The sequence below is a fragment of the Macaca nemestrina genome, chromosome 2 (assembly GCF_043159975.1).
Source record: "Macaca nemestrina isolate mMacNem1 chromosome 2, mMacNem.hap1, whole genome shotgun sequence".
Classification (NCBI taxonomy): domain Eukaryota; kingdom Metazoa; phylum Chordata; class Mammalia; order Primates; family Cercopithecidae; genus Macaca; species Macaca nemestrina.
Window position 1 is genome coordinate 115,951,099 of NC_092126.1, and position 20,384 is coordinate 115,971,482.

Here is a 20,384-nt window from a genome sequence, read left to right on the forward strand (position 1 = left end):
CTGCTTTTTTGGTATATACCTATTGCTCATTCTTCTCAAATGTTGCAAATGATCAACAAAATGTCTCAAAATGCAGTTTTCCTCATAGGCCAGGCATCAGATCACTATCAGCTGCACTTCTTTTCCTGAAGACCTGCCTCCCAGAGCCACCTGCTCCTGGGCTGGCTGCTCCTAGAGTTCCTGCACAGCTGTCCTCCTAGGGCTCCCCACAATTATGCCCTTTTTCTTCATTTCCTTTCTCTTGGGTTTGACCACTCAATCCTATCCTTGCTTATCTGGCTATCCAGGGAAATTTTGTCAGAGCTCTACAAGTAACAGGAACATTTTTTAATTGTGAGCTTTCATATAAAACACAATATTTAACCCATTCTAAAGATTCAACTCTTGCAGTGACAATTCATAACTGAAAGATGCTCCCTAGATTAAGACTTTAGTTCTAAACCTAGAGTTTCTGTAACTTGGGTCACTAGGCAAATTCTTAGGGATCTGTGGTAGTATTAATATATTTTCTTAAGGAGTCTATTTGTATACTCAAGTGTGAAAAACACTATCTAAACTGAGAGTAATGGCCCCTAACAGTGCCCTCTCAACTTCAGATTCAGTGGGCGGAAGGGGAGCTTGGAAGGGGGTAGTTTTTGTCACCCAGATGTCAGCCGCCCCTACCTCTGTGTACAGTTGGCGTTGTGGGTACTTGCTTAGCTAACAGAACAGTGCATGCATACACACACACACACCTATTAACTGTTTCTTACTCTTTGTATTTTTAGTCTCCACTGATGTTAATAGCCTATTTTTATAGGCTGGAAAGTCCAACTTTGAAATGTTCTATTCTTCATCTGGGCCTAATCAGTCATTCTCCACTAAATAACTGGTTTACTTCTTTTTTCCCTTTTTTGCTTTTTTTTTTTTTTTGAGACAGTCTGTTGACCTCGTGATCCGCCCACCTCGGCTACCCAAAGTGCTGAGATTACAAGTGTGAGCCACCGCGCCCGCCACCGTGCCCGGCCTCTTTTTGCTTTTTTTTCTTTTTCTTTCTTTCTTTTTTTTTTGTTTGAGAGGGAGTCTCACTCTGTTGCCCAGGCTAGTGTGCAGTGGCATAATCTCAGCTCACTGCAATCTCTGCCTCTCGGGTTCAAGCGATTCTCCTTCCTCAGCCTCCTGAGTAGCTGGGATTACAGGCACATGCCACTATGCCAGGCTAATTTTGTATTTTTAGCAGAGACAGGGTTTCACCAAGTTGGTCAGGCTGGTCTCGAACTCCTGACCTCGTGATCTGCTTGCCTCAGCATCCCAAAATGCTGGGATTACAGGCATGAGCCACCATGCCCAGCCCTTTTTTTTTTTTTTTTTTTTTTGAGACAGGGTCTCACTCTCTGCAGTGGCATGATCATGGCTCGCTGCCCCTACCTCCCTGGGCTCAGGTAATCCTCCCACCTCAGCCTTCCAAGTAGCTGAGACTACAGGCACGCACCACCATGCCTGGCTAATTTTTTAAATTTTTTTTTAGAGATGAGGTTTCACCATGTTGCCAAGGCTGGTCCTGAACTCCCGGGCTCAAGGGATCTGCCCACCTTGGCCTCGTAAAGTGCTGAGATTACAGGCGTAAGCCACCACACCCAGCCAGCTTCTTTCTTAAATAGGCTTTTAGTTTAGAATAGTTTTAGACTTACAGAAAAATTGTAAAGATAATATAGAGTCCCATATATCCCAAACCTACTTTCTCCTACTATTAACACATTAGTACAGCAAATTTGTCACAATTAAAGAATTAATATTGATACATCATTATTGACTAAAGCCCAAATTTTATTCAGATTTTCTTGTCTTTTCTGTTCCAGGATACCACATTGCATGGTGTCATATCTCCTTAGGTTCCTCTTGGTTGTGACCCAGTGGCAGACTTTCCTTGATTCTGAAGACCTTGACAGTTCTGAGGAGTACTGGTCAAGTATTTTGCAGAGTGTCTCTCAACTGGGATTGTTCTGATGTTTTTCTCATGATTAGACTGGGGTTATGGGTTTTGGGGAGGAAGATACGGATGAAGTGTCATTTTCATCACATCATATCAAAGTTACATAGTATCAACATGACCTGTCACTACTGAGGTTGACTTTGATCATTTGGCTGAGGAAGGTTTTGTCAGATTTCTCCACTGTAAAGTTACCCTTTTCCCCCCTTTTCTTTTCTTTCTTTCTTTTTTTTTTTTATTTTTTATTTTTTTTATTTTTTTGAGATGGAGTTGTACTCTGTTGCCCAGGCCGGAATACAGTGGTACAATCTTGGTTCACTGCAACCTCTGCCTCCCGGGTTCAAGCAATTCTCCTGCCTCAGTCTCTAAGTAGCTGGGATTACAGATGTGCACCACCACACCAGCTAATTATTTTTTAGTAGAGATGGGGTTTCACTATGTTGGCCAGGCTGGTCTCGAACTCCTGACCTTGAGATCCACCCACCTCAGCCTACCAAAGTTCTGGGATTACAGGTGTGAGCCACTGTGCCCGGGCTTTTCCTCTTTTCATACTACACCTTCCAAAGGGAAGTCACTATGTGGAGCCTACAGTTAAGTAGGGATTTTTATGCAACTCCTTGAGGATGGAGTATCTACATAAATTATTTGGAATGGTTCTGCATGGGAGATTTACCTATTCTCTCCTGTTCATTTATTTAGTCAATCTTTTTGTTTGTTTGTTTTTTTGTGAAACGGAGTTTTGCTCTTGTTGCCCAGGGTGGAGAGCAGTGGCGCAATCTTAGCTCACTGCAACCTCCGCCTGCCGGGTTCAAGTGATTCTCCTGCCTCAGCCTCCCAAGTAGCTGGGATTACAGGCATGCTCCAGCCACCATGCCCGGCTAATTTTGTATTTTTAGTAGAGAGAGGGTTTCACCATGTTGGTCAGGCTGGTCTCGAACTCCTGACCTCAGGTGATCCACCCGCCTCGGCCTCCCAAAATGCTGGGATTACAGGCGTGAGCCACCGTGCACAGCCTGTTCAATCATTTAGTATGGACTCCTAGACATGTACTTGATACTTTGGGTTACAATGTAATAATACTTTATTTTGTTGCTCAAATTGCATTCGCCATTGGGTGTTCATGTGACCTTTTCACACATCCCCATCACTGTGTGTTTGGTTTGGTTTTGTTTTTGAGCACTTTTTTACTTTCTGGCACTACAAGATGCCCCAAGCTCATCTTCTTTTAAATGCCTGTTTCATTACAAACACATGTTTAAAAATTTTAATACCTATTTTCATAACTGATGTGTCTTATTAGAATTAATTACTGTTTCATAACTTAGGAGCTGGGACAAATTAGTTCACTTAGGGATAGTAGAAATAGATGTTAAATAAAACTTTCCCAAAGCACCTGCTCCCCTTCCTCTAATCGTTACCTTTACAGGAACCATAAACTAAGGCCAGAAACCTCACAATTTCCTTCGGCTTCCCTCTCTGCTCAGCCAACCTCTTTTTTGTCAGTTTGACTGTTTTTCAAATGTTTGCCTTCCTCTCCTTCCCATTGTCAGTGCTCAGCTCAGACTTTGGTGCCTCATAGGATGGGCAGCGAAAGTCTTCTGTCTGCATGGTTTCCTGTGTCCACTTGCTTCTCTGACACATCCACCCTTTTCCCTTCTGCCAATTGCCACAAAACATCTGCTAACTCTTTGCTCAGGATGGCCCTGCTGAGATTGGCATTCAAGACCTTCTACAAATAGGGCCTTCCATAGCTGCATCTCCCAGGACACCCCACCCACAGGCGTTCTGCTCTGGCTGCCTCAGAATACTGGGCCCTGGGCCTGGGGTTCTCAGCCTGGAGAATCCTGGCATCCATCTTCAGCCTGTTAAACACAGCCTAAGGGCTACTTCTTCATCTCTAGGCACTCTTACTGGCTCTATTTGTACCCCTGTTATAGCCCATGTCATTCTCTGTCTGTCCTACAGTTGTGGGTCTGTCTCTCCTGCTAGATCAGAAGCTCCTTATCAGCAGGGACCTGTCTGTCTTATTAACCTTTCTTCCCCTCATGATGCCTGGCCCAGGACTCCACGTTCAGAGGCAGTTTAATGTCTACAGAATTGATGGATGCTCCGTACCCCGTATTCATAAGCCTGTGTTTTGCTGCCAAACACCAGAGGGCAGTGTTAGCATGTTGATGAAGATGATTATGACCCACCCCGCCCCAACCCCAGACCTGGAAGGCTGGGAATGGCTTATGAAAATCTTGCTTCTGTTTCAGGATTGCTTGAGACTTATTGCACCTCAATTGTTCTAAACACATCTGTTTGAATTTATTCATGAGGCACGTTCCTGTTGGGATTAGAGATGAGTTTGAAAGCTACTAATGACGGTTCCCCCTCACAGGTCAAATCCTCAGACAAGACCTCCTTCATAGTCCCTCCAGATCCAAAGTGGCTCTCCTGACCCACCAAAAATGTCTCCCAGTTACTCACTGAGAGGCATCCCGCTGCCCTCTCCTCCACCAAAAATGGCGACTGCCAGTCCCAAGGGGAATGTGGGATATGATTCTATTCCTTTTCTGCCCCACCCTCCTCCCAAGTGCACACATGCACAGGTCCATGTCCACCCGAATGCACACTCACTGACATCAGGATCTCTGGGTGATGGCTCAAAGGCTCTAGCCTCTATGGGTGGGGTGGGAGGATGCTGTGAGAAGCAGCACCTCCACTGGCCCTGACCCCAGGGAGACAGCATCAGTTTCCCAGGTGCCCCCAGTCACAGCATCATGGGGGCCCCCAGGTGTGAGAAGTCTCCCTAGTGAGCCGGGTGCGGTGGCTCACGCCTGTAATCCCAGCACTTTGGGAGGCCGAGGCGGGCAGATCACAAGGTCAGGAGATCGAGACCAATGTGAAACCCCATCTCTACTACAAATACAAAAAATTAGCCGGGCGCGGTGGCGGGCGCCTGTAGTCCCAGCTACTCAGGAGGCTGAGGCAGGAGAATGGCGTGAACCCGGGAGGCGGAGCTTGCAGTGAGCCGAGATCGCACCACTGCACTCCAGCCTGGCGGACAGAGCGAGACTCCGTCTCAAAAAGAAGTCTCCCTAGTGACTAAGCCAGGAAGCTCCATTTCAAAGAAGCTGGCTATTTGCAAAGGTGTCATGGCTTGTACATTTTTCCAAAAAACGACAGAAAAACTGAAGAACTGATTTTTTTCCCCAAAACAAAAAGCCCGTGCCCTCACTTCTCCCTAGCAAACCTGCTCTAATCCTGGGATCCCTGAGCAATTTGACAGCATGAGGTCCAGATGGATGGGGTAAGCCCCAGGAGCCCCTTCCCCTTGTCTTTGGTGTAAACTGGCTTCTTGACCCTGCCCTGCACATACCCCTAATAAACAGGAAGGCATCTGCGCCATTAGTGTCCATCCTTTTCAGAGCATCTGAGACCTGTCTGGATCATCAAAGCCATCTCCAGCCCCCGGGAGCATACTGGAGGAGACACCAGCCTTGCCAAAACAATTCTCCATTGTGTTCTTCCCCTTAGAAATCATGGGTTTGTAAACAGCCCCTTACATTTCGACAGGTCCTGCCCTGGCTTTGTGCTGGTGTGTTGTTTTTTCTTCCCTGAACAATGTCCTTTCCAGTAGGGCCAGCCGTTCACACCATTGTCTGAGACCCTTGGACTACAGGAAACATCACCAGATTCTTATCAGCTGGGGGCAGGAGTAGGGGGGTGAACAGATGAGATCATGTCCACAGAGCAAGTGGCTAGTGTACCACGTCATTCCCCTATGCCTTCATCTGTGAGAGCAGAGCCTGCCTCGCCCTCCATCAATCTGGGCTTCATGTGTCCTGAGTCCAGTCCCCTCCATTTGGTGATAGACACCTGGACTCTGTTCCAGGCCTCTGTTGAGTTACTTTGGAATCCTATCAGCCCGCAACTGTCTCCTTGCCCTGGTCATTCCTCACAGCAGTGAAACAGGCCCTTTTGGGTGGATTAGGGGGTACTCTGGTCATCATCCTCTCTGGGGTAAAGAGGTCAAGACTGGTCAGCTGAGTCCTCCCATCAGCAGTGTCCCTGCATGCAGGCTGTTAGCTAGCCACTGGAGGCCTGGCCCAAAGACAGCCCCATATCCCTTACATGGCCTCCCTGGAGACTTTGCAGCAGCCCTCGTCCTCAGTGGAGGGTGATTTTTTTAAAGGCTTCATGAGGAACCAGGAGTTTCCTTAATGGAAATCCAGCAAGGAAAGTGAAAGGCTTCATTAGGATGCAGTCTCTAAGGGAGAGGGGCCCAGTAGTGGTACCCACAGCAAAGGCGGCCAGGGACTGGGCAGTGAGAATGGGCACAGGGCCACAGCTGCCTTGCCTTGTCTCCTGTACACCCGAGGGATGGCTGAGTATGGAAGGAGAGCCAGGGTGGGGCCCAACAATTCCCAGGCACCTTATCAGATTTTTATTTATTTTTTTTTTTATTTTTTGAGACAGAGTCTTGCTTTGTTGCCCAGGCTGGAGTGCAGTGGCACGATCTTGGCTCACTGCAACCTCTACCTCCCGGGTACAAATTATTCTCGTGCCTCAGTCTCCTGAGTAGCTGGGATTACAGGTGTGTGCCACCAGCTAATTTTTGTATTTTTAGTAGAGAAGGGGTTTCACCATGTTGGCCAGGCTGGTCTCAAACTCCTGACCTCAGCTGATCCACTCGCCTCAGCCTCCGAAAGTGCTGGGATTGCAGGTGTGAGCCATCGTGCCTGGCAACCTTTTCAGATATTGTGTCCAAACCTAGCCCTACCCACTGTCCCTCTCTCCAAGTTTAAAGTCTTAGAAGACCCTGGGAATTTCTTCTTGGTGTATGTTGAACTTCCTTCTTGTAGAACCCACTGCAATCCAAGACTTACGTGAGGCTGGGATGGGACCTTAACTGGGATGGAAACTGGGCTATTTCTGAGCAACTACCTCCTAGCTCTAAGATGTGGTTGGCCAGGGGCGCCTCTGTTTGCTGGATTTCCAGAGGCATGTGAGCCAGTCTTCTGGGGCCCACCTGGCTGGAGCTGCAGCTGGACCCCCTGCCAGCCCATGAAGAGGACAGGCTGGCGGGAGGTACACCAGGTTCCTGGGGGCTGCTACCTGACCACTCTTCCAAGCAAGGGATTCGAGGGCTGTCTAGGGCCTGACCCCGAGCTTAGCCAATGAAAGAAAAGCCCAGGAGTCACTTGAGAAAGTGGAAACTCTGTTTTCCTCTTATTCTGACTCCTCCCTGCCCCCTACCTTCTTAGAAATGATTCTGTTGGATGGCAGGACAGCCACAGACTAGGGGTGAATGCTAGCCCTCCACAGAGGACCATGCCAGACACAGGAGGAGCCAGAAGTAGGCTGGGTATGGGAGGACGAGAGCCAGGAACAGAGCACAGTCCAGGCCCAAAGGGCAGCAGATTGGCCACTTGGCAGCCCTGTCCTGGGGTAGCAGAGTCTACTCCGGCAAGGGTCATAGGAAACCAAGATGTGGCTATTTCAGCAGAAGGCTGGGGCTTCCAGAGCCTACAGGCTGGGAAGGCAATTACTAATTAATCAAGCTCACATGTTAAGGGAGGGAATTAACCTAATCAACATTTTTCCAAAATATGTTCTTCAAAATGTTAGAAACATGAGATGTTAGCTGCTCCATGGGAAAAAAGAGAGAACCAAATGTTTTGGAAAAGCACATAGCACATAGTAGGCATGCACATTAGCAAGAGATCATCACAGGACTTCTCAGGGCCTTCACAGGGCAAGCCAGCAGGCAGCATTTCAGCTCTGTCAGGGCCAAAGGGGCAGAACATGGGGACCAGGAGATCGTGGAGGGTCCCATGGGATTATAGTTATCTCTTGGAACCACTGGGCTAGTCTCATTCTCTAAGCACCTTTCCAGCTCTAAACCTGTTTGGGAAGTCATGGAACAGAGGCCCCAAGAACAGAGGAAGCTTTAGACGCGGAGGAAAGAGCTTTGACAAGACTAGAGAGAGGCTGAAATCACTGAGGCAGGAAATAGGGCTCGAGATGGGAGGGGGAGGTGGTGTGGACAAGGGAGGGGTCTGGTCCAGAGGGTTCTTCCAGGCCACCCTGGGGAGAGTGGTGCATGAGGGAAGAAGGGGGCTCTGGAGCCCGCCTTCACACACCCCTCCCAGCCCAGCACACTGTGCCAGGTGGGTGCCCTGGTGACACTTCTCAGTCAGAGGTGATGATGCTTCCTGGGGTGGGGTGACAGGGTTTCAGGCTCTGTCAGGCCTAAGTGATCGTGGAGGGCGCAAGGAACAAAAGGAAAGGCCAGCTCCAGGGCCCGGGCTGCAAGATGAGACTTATGACTGACCTGTTAAGACCCCTAGTCTACAGCATGGATTGAGGGGCCTGCTCAAGCAAGAGGCCCAGGGAAGTCTCCCTGGGAAGGTAGGGTTATGACCCTTCAATCTTCCTCCAGCAGCAGTGGAGTCTGCTCTTTGGGCTGGGGTGTTGTAGTCACTGGGGAGTGGGAGCCATGCCCAGACGGACCTCCTGCAGTGTGCCCAATAGGTCAGATGTTCGGGGCCTCCCCTCCTTTCCAGAAGCCACAGCCCCCACAGCACAGCCCCAGTCCCCCAGCCATGAGGACTTAATATCCGTTGGTATGTGGCTTGGGATGAAGGCAGGAACCATGCCAAGTGTCACTGTGACAAATGTCAAGTGTTATTATGAAAAAGGAGCAGAGCTGCCTACGTGCCCAGCTGCCCTTTGCCAATGTTTTTTTTTCTCTTTTGGTTCAAGATCCTCCTGAAGTCCCAAGAAGGTCAGTCTTACAAGCCCACAGGCCAGGATGTTCCTCATTTAATGAGCAATCTCGGCTTCATAGACAAAGCCCTCTAACTCCTTCCTTCCCCTGATACCCATCTTCCTCCTTTCTAGAAAGCACCACCCAGTCTCTTTCTTTAAGTCCTTTTCCAGCTCTAAAACCTGTTTGGGAAATCATGAAACAGAGGTCACTCAGGGTGACCTTCTTTCTCATGCAATGGATGGGAGGGCTCTTCATTTTCAGCTCATGTGCTGGCATCAGTCCATTTAGTACAATACACAGATACACAGTAATGATATAATTACATGATGCAAATATTAACTTCATCCCTTTCCTTATAAATTTGGCTTTTCTCACCAGAGCTCAGGGGCAGTCATGACAATAAAAATAACAATAGTAATTACAAGAAATATGCTCTGAGAACAGAGAAACCACAAAGCCCATCTCAACATACAAATACAAAAATAGAACTCGAACATACAGGGCGTTTCCAGGAGTTAGTAGCATACAGTACCATGGGTGGGGTGCGGTTGGCAGAAGCTGTCCACTTTTTCCAAGTGCAGGTGTTCGTTGCTGAGGACCTTGTGCTCCTCCTCCCTTCATTTTCTAGAGTAACTTCCCAGAGGACCCTGCCTGGAGCCTGCCAAGCCAGAGTCTAGCCTAAAGGCCCAGAGGGCTGTTTGTTTCTTTCTGGCCTCCCTAGGGTAGAGGGCAGAGCTGGCTGCAGCTCTGACACCCTTTCTTGGAGCTCCGCACTCTCTCCTCCCCTCTTTAATCCCCTCTGTCTCCCCTCCCTTCTGCTCTTCAGCCCCTATCCTCTCCTCCTCTCCTCCTCTGCTTTGACCAGCTGACCTCCCAGCAGACAGCACTGCAGGCTGGAAGGCTTCTCAGGGCGTTGATAGGTTAATCTCTGCTTCTGGTTCATTTACTACATGGTCAAAAGGGAGAAAGGAGCAGGTATTTCAGGTCCCAGTTCTCTGGAGGTGCCAGGGGTAGGCAGTCTGGGTTTGAGTTTCAGTGGGGCAGGGAACCCTGTCTTGATTTTTATCTTTTTTTCCCCTCCTTTCTTTGTCTTGGTTGTTTTAATGGAGGGAATCTCAAACCCGGTGGTCTTATCTCTTTCCAGTCAGTTTTGTGCATCATGAACGTGTTCATGTGCAGGCTGGGAACAACTTTTCATTTAGTCCTCCTCCTCCGCTCTGTGCTCCCCAGCCTGAGAAACTGCTGATGGCAAAAACACCTCCGCTACATGCCCCGGCAGAATGCATCCTTGCCGTCCGATCTTTCCCCCCAAGAATCAGCAGGACTTACACTTCGTTTTTTTCTCTACCTTGTTTCCCCCTTAAAAGAAAAACAGTCTTCCTAAATCCATTTAGCATAAAACAGAGATTCCAGAGATGGAAACACGGGGTCTTACAGGTGGCTTCTGAGCTAACTGATGCCATCCTGAGTCCTTGTGGACACCTGTTCCTGCTTGGGTCCCACAGTCTATCCTAAGGGTCTCCTGCCCTCTGTCCATCTCCATATCCTCTCAATCTTCTGCATCCCTGGCCCTGATTCTGAGGACTGCAGGGCTCACAGAGCCTCCACATTCCCAGCCTCCAGGGCTGCGGCATGCTTGCATCACCCTGGGAAAGACAGCCCACTCTTCCCGCCTGCACCCTTCCCCAGCTCCCCCGCCCTATCTCTAGTCCACAGACACAAGGGACAACAATCCCCCAAAACCCACCCCTCCCCGCTCGTGGGAATGGAGAGCCTGACAGTGGGGAGGGGGTCCTCTCAGGAGGGGTAGGTATCCCAGCAACCCTGGCCTGGGGAAAGGAAGTCAGGCTGTGAGATGCCCCCACCTGGTTTACAAAGTGAAGCCTAAGCCCTGACCAACCCAGATCCCTGGGGACTCTAGCAGTCCATGCCTCTAGATTATCTATGCCTCTCTCTGATTCTCAGATGGAGAAGAGGCGGTGGGCAGTGGCAGAGAGCCACCAAGATATCAGGGCATGACAGGAGGGGAGGTGCATTGTTGCTCCACCTTCCTAACACCTCCATGTTCCCTCCCCAAGTCGGTCAGGTAGGCTCTTCTTGCGGGGTGCTAGCTTAGAGGCCATTTCCTCCCTCCTCTGGCTCCCTGAGAGCCCGCTACCGATACACCCCCTAGACCCACCCACACACCCACTCAGAGGGTCACTCAGAATGGCCATTGTTCTGTAGACTGGGAAAGAACCACCCAACCCTCTTGCCTCTGGGCACACCCGGAAATGTGCTCCGGAAGCCAGGCCATCTCTGAGAACAAATGGCAGATCCCTCGGGGCTGCCAGCGGCCAAAGGGTGCTGGCTCCAGCTGGGTCTGAGAGCACAGAGAGGGGCAGGGAACAGGCCTCAAGCAGCCGGCCCCTCCATCAGACCCCAGTCTTTTCTGTAGGTGGCCCAGTAGCAGTGTGGGGGCAGAGACACCCGTCTCTAAGAGGCAAACAGACATCCTGACCCCCTCTGCCCTAGCCAGTGGGTGGGAGATGCTGGGGGCTGCTAGTGGGCTCCCCCAGCCCATTCTGACCACCCCTCCTCTGCCCGCTTCTACGTGGCCTCCACCTCCCGGGGTGTCCGATTGTGCTCAGCATGCACCCGGCTCTTCATCTTCTTGCCTAGCTCCAGCCCTGCCCAGCTCTTGCCCTTGGCCTGCTTGCCCCGGCTCCGGCTCCGGAAGGAGCCTGAGCATTCCATGGTGCCCCTGCACCACACGCGCTCACAGTACTCATCTACCCGGGGCAGGTTGGCAAAGCCGATGAGCTGCAGGATGTCCTTGTACCAGGCCTTGGGTCGGGTGGAAGCCAGGCCTCCCCGGGCTGGGGGCTCCTCTGGCTTTGGCTCCGGAGGGAACACGTTGTCCAGCTGTGAGGCCACAATCACCACCAGAGCCAGGCGGACCACAGTCTGGGAGAAGCCATGCTCCAGAGTGGTGCAGGTATATGTGCCCGCATCGAAACGGCTGAGCCTGCGGAACAGCAGCCCTCGCTCCGTGTGCAAGACTCGCTCGTCCGTCTTCACCTGCCAGGCGGGCGGGAGGGCGTGAGTGTGGTGCGAGGTGGGAGTGTACCATCAGCTTCTCTGCCCCAGCTTTTCTGCCATCCTTGGGGCCCAGTGCCTGGCCACTTCTTGCCCTGTTCTCCCCTTCCCAGGAGAGGACCAGCAGCTTGGCAATGTGGGCCTCCTCTAGACCACGAGCTAATTCAGGTGGGGCCTCACCTTCCCGTAGCCCAGGAAGGGGCCTCCTCAAGGATTTTACTGGCTAGTTTCTCTCTTAGTCAGAGGACACCAATCTTGGCCTCGGAGGGCCCTGGCACACATTCCCAAGGAACAGAGGGGCTAAGATGTTATCCCCTTAGCCCTTCTGGAGGTACCATCCCATCTACAGGCTTTTCTCAAGGGAGGGGCTGTGCCCCTGGGCCCAGGACTAGGCTTCAGAACCTCCCTATACTGCACACATGCACATGCACGCGCGCACGCGCACACACACACACACACACACAGACACACACACGCAGCCTTCCCATCCTGGTCTGAACTGTTCACACCCCGACGGTGCGAGCTAACAGCCCCAGCCCAGGGTGGGCTGAGCGCCCATCACAGCGTGGGAAGCGGGAGTGCCGTTCTGATCCCAGCTGGCCTCTGGCCTGGACCCTGTGTGGGCTTTAGTCTGCACATCTGTGTGTTGAGGGTGGATTGCTTGGGCCGTTAGCTAGTGTTATGAAACACCATCTTGCTGCTCCCCTCCTCCCCTGGGGAATCTTCTCAGTGCCCAGCCCAACAGCTGGCCCAAGGCTGGCCTCCTCCAGTTCCCAGGCTGGAGGGAGAGCCCCTCCTGTAATCAATCCACTCCTGCCCCTCCCCTTCTCTGCCCCAGCCAATGCCCATCCTCAGGCCCCAGACTTAAACCATCCCTGGGGTTGAGAGACCTTTCCGGATGGGGGAGGAGAGGGCCTGAGCAGACAGCTGGACTCCAGGGAGGAAGTGTGGGGCCAGGCTTTGAAGGTGGAGGGCAAGGACCAGTGGTTAAGGACCCAGAAGGTTCTCTTCTGCTGTGTGTGTGTGTAGCATAGGGAGGTTCTGAAGCCTAGTCCTGGGCCCAGGGCACAGCCCCCTCCCCTGCCTGGGGCAGAAGAGAACCAAGAACCCCTGGAGAAGAGAAACCTTCAAAGATGAGCCATGTGTGTAAATATGGAAGACTTACTGGCCAGCCCAGACCCTCTTCCCTCTCTTCCACCACCCACCTGCCAGACTGGGGGAGTTCCAGCCACATCTGGCCTGGGCATTCCCAGAAGGCAGACATAGGGCACGTCCATCTAGGCACCTCAGGAGCCTAATACACACTTTTCTTAGGTTGATCTTGGCAGGTGCTTCCCCAGAACCCCTTTCTAGGGCTCAGGTCTTGGGGTTCAGGATGGGAAGTGACCTCAGGACATGGAGGCTGGAGGCAGGGGTCTTCTCACTCACCTGGTCAGGCCCCTCATCCCCTGGCCTCTGCAAGAGCCAGCGGACAGCAGCCTGGGGAGACTTGGGCAGGCACTCCAGGAAGGTGCTGTTGTGCTCCGTGCCGTAGACCGTGGTAGCCGCCACAAGTCCCACTGCCTCCTCTGGAGAGAGGCAGAGGTTGGCTCAGGTTGGGAACTATGGGACCCAGATCCCAGTGCCACCACCTTCAGTTCACCACAGTTCAGAAGCCCCACTAGTATGACAAGAACTTAGGTATCCATGGATCCCTAAGCCAGCCACTGTGTCCAAAGGCTCTGCTTCCATGCACTAGCAGGAGCTACACAGAGAGGGAAACAGGACTATCCATCATAAGAAGACCATTCTGAGAACACACTTTGCAGGGGTGGAGCTGAGCCACAGGGGTGAGTTCAAGCCCAGCCTGGGCCCTCCCACCTGCCACCACTCACCTTCCTGGCTCTGGCCCGGGCACTGCAGGACAGGGTTGCCATGCCGGATGTCCTGCCGGCGGAACCGGCGCTTGCCGAGGCTGGGGCGGTAGTGGGTACAGGAGGCACCGTCCCAGGCACAGTATGGGTCCCGGGCTAGGCAGCACTCTGCACAGGCAGTGCCGTAAGTCTCACACTGGTGCAGCCGCAGCTGGGCCACACCCAGCCGAGAGCCCACATACAGCATTTGCTGAGGAGGGACGGAAGTAGAGCCTGAGGTGAGCCCGGGGTTCGCCCACACGCAGCCAGGCTCTCAGCCCCTTGGCTTCCTGAGACCCCTGCCACTTGCAGGAAGTCTTCCAGAACCTCTTGGATTCATTCAAAAAATAAAAAGTGTTTATCACCCACCTGCTGCATACCAGATTCTGTGCCAGGACACAGAAGGGATGGAGGAGAACCAAGACCTGGGATGTTTTCTCTAAGGGACTTCTCCAGGCCCTCCCAGCTGCTGACCTTTGCCCTCTATCCCAGGGGCCTTTATCCTGACTTGTCCCTGACTTTAGAGGTGCACCTTGCTTTAAGCAATCCTTGCACAAAAGTTAGGATTTGCACAAAGATACACTGAAGCAGATAAACACGGGGAGACGGGTTTTGCCACTTGGCAAATATAGCAGGCCTCTAAAAAGTGGCCTTGTTGGACTTAACATCTGGATTTTGTTTTCAGGCACACTTTTGCCTCCCTTAGGAACTGGGCTTTGTGGCTATCCCCTTATCTGGACGCAGCCCCACTTACTCGGTGCTTCCAATGCCCACTGGCCACTTGTTGCAGGGGCTAATCAGGCCTGCCTCAGCACAGCTTTCCCCAGACTACAGTGGAGCTTGAGGAGGCTGCGGAGCAGGGGCAGAGGAGGAGGCTGTGGAGCAGGGGCAGAGGAGGAGGCTGTGGAGCAGGGGCAGAAGAGGGGTCCAAGAGGAGGGTGGCAGCTGCTCTTACCCTTTTGACAGAGATCTCCATTTCAGTGATAGCTGTTGGCACCTGGGGAAGGAGAAGGGTCTCAGCGTGGGTGGGGTGGACCAGGACCTGTCACTGCCCCCCTGCTTTCGGTCTCCTCCAACCCTGGGGTGGGAACCACCTAGCTCCCAGGCTGGGTCTTGCACTCCTTGGCAGCTAAGGCTAGACAGTCTTTCCCAGACAATGGGTTACAAGAAAGGCCCCCTGGTCATGGCTGGCCTCCAAGCAGGAGGCTTGGCTGAAAGCACAGAGCTAGAGTGTCCCCTCTCTCCACTTGTTCCCCAGCAATGAGGCAGCTGTCCTAAATTACCCAGCTCAGGTCCAGGAGGTACAACAGGCCTCCAAACACAGACTATCCCCTTCCTGAGTCTCTAGAGGGGCCTTGGGGTCTCAACCATCTCCTCCCTGCAACGTGAGCCCAACAGGGTTTTGCAAAGGGTTGCTCCCCTTGACCATCCCTCCCAGCACCCCAGGCACTTTCAGCTCACAGGCTGTAGCTCTGGGCCTCCAGTCATTCATAAGTGGCTGCAAGGCCTCTGCCACAGCGGAGGTGGCGGGGGCATCTCTTTCTGCACCCTCTCCCCAGCATCCTGCCAGCTGCAAATTCAGTAAAGACAGGCTGGCTCCCTACTGGGCTTGCTCCTGCATCCCTGCAGCTAGGCTCAGACCCAAAGATGGGGCTTGGAGGGACCCTTCCATCAGCCCCTTGCTTACCTTAAACACCTGGAGCTCCTCCAGAACCACTTCCTCGGGTTCAGCTGAGCCCCCTGCCTGGAGGGCCATGACTTTGAGCACGGAGCCTGAGTCTGGAGCCAGGGAAGAGGGGTCAGTGGGACAGGAGGGGACAGCCAGGGACCCCACACCCCTCTCCAGCCTGGCCACTCTTGCTCAGCTGTCCTACCAGTCCCCAGGAAGATGACATCGTAGGTCCCATCCTCTGCCTCCACGCGGTCCACCACGATCTGGTGTAGCTGCTGGGCCAGGTGGGTCTTGACAAGGACAGGGCGGCCATGCCGAGGCCGCACAGGCCAGAACATGAGGGGATGGGCTCGGGCAAACTGCAGCACCTCATCTGGGTAGTCCTTGGTGCTGCCAAAAGGCCGCCCTGGCTGCGCAGTCATCTTGCTGGGGCACTGTGGGCAGCAGGGAAGGGAGGGCCTGAGGTATCCTGAGACAGCACACACACCCCCACCACCAGTCTGTTTCCACCACAACCAGGGCAACCTCTCTCACTGCAGGAGGGCTCTCCTCTCCCACCACACCCACCCCACCCCACCCCACCCCACCCCACCCAGGCCCTCTGGAGCCCAGGCTCAGCCAACGTCCGCTGCCATGGGGGTGCATGGGGACATGGGGCCACTCCAAGGAGCCCTTCCCCACATCTGCTCAGAACTCAATTCCCTGGCCTTGCCCCAGGAGATACTCACCACGCCAGGGCGGGGGAAGGGCACCTTGCCCACATAGGGCCCCCACTGGTGCTGAGGCCCATCTCGGTGGGCAAAGGGCCCGTTGAAGACCTCCCAGATGTCTGCCATGTGGTACACACAGACGGCGAAGCCCTGGAACACGGCACTGCCAGGGCACACGGGACAGTCAGGCCAGAGTGGCCATCAAGGACAAGAAGGGGATAGCCTGGTTCCATGGGCAGGACACAGGATAATAGTGCCTGTGCAAGCAGAGACTCCAAAAAGCAAAGACCCCAAGGCAAAGGCAAAGAGAGACTCAGAGAGTACAGTCATAGGTCACAAAGACGGGGTCCATCGCAAGGCCAGGGTGCTGGGTGCAGGGAAGCTGGGTGTGCCCACCTGACAGTGCTGAACAGCGCATACACCTCAAGGCTTTTCCCGGCCTTGGGCCATAGCAGGAACACGTCCTCTGGGGTAGAAAAGGGAGCACGAGTGTCATGGCCACCGCCAATGCCCTGACTCACCAGCTCTCAGCCCTCCCTAGTCCCGAGCCCTAGACCTGCTTGGCCAGGCCCTCACCTAGCTGGTCAAAGTGGGTCTCGGCACCACCAGGGCCGGGCACTGAGCAGACCAGCCTGGCCTTGAGGAAAGTGCTCCATTTGTTCACCAGCACCCGCTGGCCCCCAGCATCATTCTGCAGGATAAGGGGCCAGAGTCAGCCTTGGGCCCCACGAGGATGGGTCCCACCATCCGCTCTAATACCCTCGCCCACTCGGGGAGAGGTATGCATGTCAGCTTTGCATCCTTGCCTCAGTTTCCCTACTGCTGGCCAGGGGTTGGGGGAGAAAGGTCTGGGAATGGGAGAGTGCAGCGGGGACTTGAACCTCACCACCCCTTCCCAGCTCTCACCACACAGACGCGGCCCACGCGGCTGACAGTGACATAGTTCGAGCCACCATCGGGCGAGGGGACAGTTTCTGAGAAGAAGAAGTACACCTTGTCATTGTCCTGGTCAGAGTTCTCAGGGATCCGGGCGGCCATCACAAACCGGGGGTCTGGAAGGGCGACAGGGTCATGCTGGGTGGAGGGGCCCCACAGGCAGGACGGGAGCAGAACCCAGTGGGGAGAGGAATGGGGCAGGCGGCTCCCACTGGAGGCTGGTGTCCTAGCCGGGAAAGTAGCCTCTTCCCCCGTGCCAGTCCCAGGGGCAGGCCTCACCGTGCAAGAGGCTCTGGTCAGAGTCAGAACGCAGAGCTGGCCGAGGACCTCCGCTTCGGAAGACCATGGCCTCTCGCCCCAGGAAGTCAGCGGTGAGACCCGTGTACAGCTCCCCGCCTGGGGTGGGGGTTGGGGAACAGAGTCAGGGGAGGAGGCCCAGGCCCAGCAGCCGGGTCCCTCCCTTCTCAGTGACATAGGCCAGCTGCCACCCTCCCTGTTCCCACCCTGGCCTGGGCATCACCCACCTACAAAGGTGCTGGCAAAGGGACGGCTGGGTTCGTGAGGGCACCGCCCCCGGCCGCTTTCCACACTGCCGGGCTCCAGGTGGAGCACATGCTAAGGGGAGGGAGAGAGGGAGGGAGGGGCGTCACCTGGGAGACACGCGCCAGCAGCCCACACCCAAGCAGGAGCCCTTGCGTGCAGCTAGAGAGTGGGGGCGGGCGGAAGGCGTCCTCATCCAGGGCCCCTCTAATGGGGTCAGCTCCCCGACACAAAGGCGCCTTTCTGTCCCTGCCCTTCTGTCCCTACCCAGGCTCAATGGGAACGTTCAGGCAGCAGGGAGGAAATGTCACTACCTCCCAGTCCCTTGTGGGGCCTGGCCCAGGCTCACCTCCCCACGGTGGCCCACTGTGATGAGGGCGCAGGTGGGCTGGAAGGCCCCAGTGCCACAGGCTAGCAGGTGGGTCCGGTTGTGAGGCTGCAGCACCCGCACGAAGTTGGCACACTCTGTCTGTGGGGAGAAGGAGTGGGTGGCTGAGGGGTGAGAGGGGGTGCTCGCCATCTCCTTGGGGCCCAAGGCTCAGCCCTGTCTGGCAGTCAGCTCTGGGGAAGGGGGTGGGTGTGACATTCCCAGCAGACCTTCAAAAGCCCTCAGGATCTGCTCCAAATGCCCCTGGTAGGGGCACCTGGGGCGTGGCCACAGACTATCCTGAAGGTCAGGGCAGGGTGTCGGGTTGAGGGGCCATCCCTCCCGACAGCACTCACCAAAGGATCTCTTCCCTTTTGAACACACTCCTCCCTCTGTCCTGGCTGCGGCGGCCACAGGACCTGAAACACAGCCTGGCTGACCTCAGGTCCTCCCCTGATCTCACAGGCTCAGTTTCCCCATGTGGCCTCCCATCTGGAGGTGCCCAGCTCTCAAACAGACCCCCTGCCCTGCCAGTCCAGCTCACCTCCCGGGGATCTGGCCATGCCTGGTCCAGTCGCAGAGAGTAGAGGGCATCCAGGCCACCCAGAAAGAGGCGGTCCCGGTACTCGTCTAGGTACATGGCCTGGAAGTTCAGGGAGCCCCGGGGGCCCAGAAAGATGGCAGAGCGGTTGGCAGATAGGAGGTCTAGGAGGGAGTACAGGGAGGCAGATCAGGGCCATGGCTCAGCCTAGTTCCCCAGCCAAGGAGTGGAGGTGGAGGCTCCGGCTGAGCATCCACCCCTGACACACTCACATCTGGAAAATGTTTCCATCCACGTGGTGCTGGAAGGTTTTTGGACCATGGCTCCTGGGGACAGGTGGGACGGGAGGCTCAGAGCCTCCCACCCAGCCCAGCCTACCCTGGGACCTACCTCCCACCCCTCCATTCCTTAGCCCTTCATCGTGCAGCTATCTTCCCACTGTCCCATCTGTGCCCTACCCAGTCCCCAGGGAGGATGGCCCCAACCAGCAGAAACTAGAGCAAAGTGCTGGAAGATCCTGGAGGAAGGGTGGGAGTCTTTGCAAGCCGCCTGACTCAGCTGGAGGGTGGGCCAGCAGGCAAAAGTGTTCCCAGCAGAGGGGACCCCTGGCAACCGCCTGAGTGCAGGAGAGGGCAGGTGTGGCCAGGAAGGGCTCCCACCTCCAGTCCAGGTCTGCAGCCGAAGAGAATTTTCTCCCCATAGATGTTGGCCATCCCGGCCCCAGAGATGAGAGCCGGGAGCTGTCTGGGGACGTTGGTCCCAGGAGTTGAGGATCCTGAGGTAGGTCCTCAGGCTTGGCTGGGGAGGGGGAAGTAATGGGGGCAGTAGGATGTGGTAGGAAGGGGGCACTGACCACCTTTGGGAAGGCCCAGAGTGTCCTATGCCTTCCCTACAGAAGCATCTCCACCCAACACCCATTCCACCCCCAAAACTCATCAACAGTCTCTTCCGGGAAGCCCTCCATGGATGACAGTACCTTGGGGAACTTTCCCTATTTGGGGCTTTTTCTAGTAGTCTGACCTCCCGCCAAAACCACAGGTCCCAGAATAAGACCACATTCCCCTCAGCCTCTCCAGGAGGGAGTGGTGTCTCCCCCACCAGACTGGGCTTCCCAGGGGAAGGTGGTCACCCCTCTGGTTTCCTTAGGAAGGATCTCCCAAGAGCCTGTCTCAGGGGCCTTCCCCGGGCCCGTCCGTGGAGGCCTGAGCCGGCTCACATGTCTAGGGTAGAACACAGGAACCCCCAGGCTGGGATGGGCAAAGAGGGGAGGTGAAACTCCCCCTGGGCTGAGGCACTTCTTGGATGGGGGAGCACATGAAGAAACCCACTCTGGGAAGTGGGCTGCAAGGGGTTCCTCCCCTTCTCTGTGGCCCCAGGACCAAGGGATAGAGTGCTGCCCACTCTCCCATTGGCCACCCTGGGCAAAAAGTGCCAGCTGAGCCCAGACAGACCCTTCAGCCCCATCCTTTCTGTCCCTCTCCCCTGCCTGGTCCCTTCCTCTGTCCCCTCCCCATCTTTATTGAGTTCTCTCGGGGTTTCCATCTGTCCCTTTCTCAGCAGTCCTCCTCAGGTCCCTCCCCACCACCCTGGTCCTATCTCCCAGGACCTGCCTCCCTCCCACTCCCCTACAGCTGGCCAGGCACCCAAGAGCCCAAGGCACCCAAACAGGGCACATGCACACAAACAGAGCACATGCACACAAACAGGGCATGCAGGGGCTGGTACCTCGGTAGGAGAGCCGCAGGCGGGGCACACTGGGGCCAGGGCTGGGGCTGGAGCTACCCCCATGGAGCAGGAGGCCCCCTAGCAGCCAGCAGATGGCCCAGGCCGAGGGGGCCATGGTGGGGAACTGAGGGCACCGCTGCCGCCTGCCTGCAGAGCCGCCCTCTGGTCCTGCTGGCCGCCGGCTGTAGTTTGCT

At 54.8% G+C, this 20,384-nt stretch overlaps 1 protein-coding gene across 1 annotated transcript; it reads right to left on the reverse strand.

Annotated features, from left to right (window-relative positions):
• Positions 1-8,767: 8,767 nt before the first annotated feature.
• LOC105480546 (semaphorin 3G) lies at positions 8,768-20,384 on the reverse strand. Its single transcript, XM_011739584.3, has 16 exons — positions 20,191-20,384; positions 18,469-18,629; positions 18,281-18,343; positions 17,907-18,026; positions 17,542-17,632; positions 17,297-17,413; positions 16,988-17,133; positions 16,658-16,772; positions 16,478-16,547; positions 16,100-16,244; positions 15,574-15,805; positions 15,387-15,478; positions 14,655-14,696; positions 13,682-13,910; positions 13,236-13,375; positions 8,768-11,789 (listed from the first exon to the last, which is right to left on the reverse strand). Exons 1-16 carry the CDS (start codon positions 20,303-20,305, stop codon positions 11,319-11,321), a joined length of 2,349 nt encoding a protein of 782 aa, XP_011737886.2. The 5' UTR covers positions 20,306-20,384; the 3' UTR covers positions 8,768-11,318.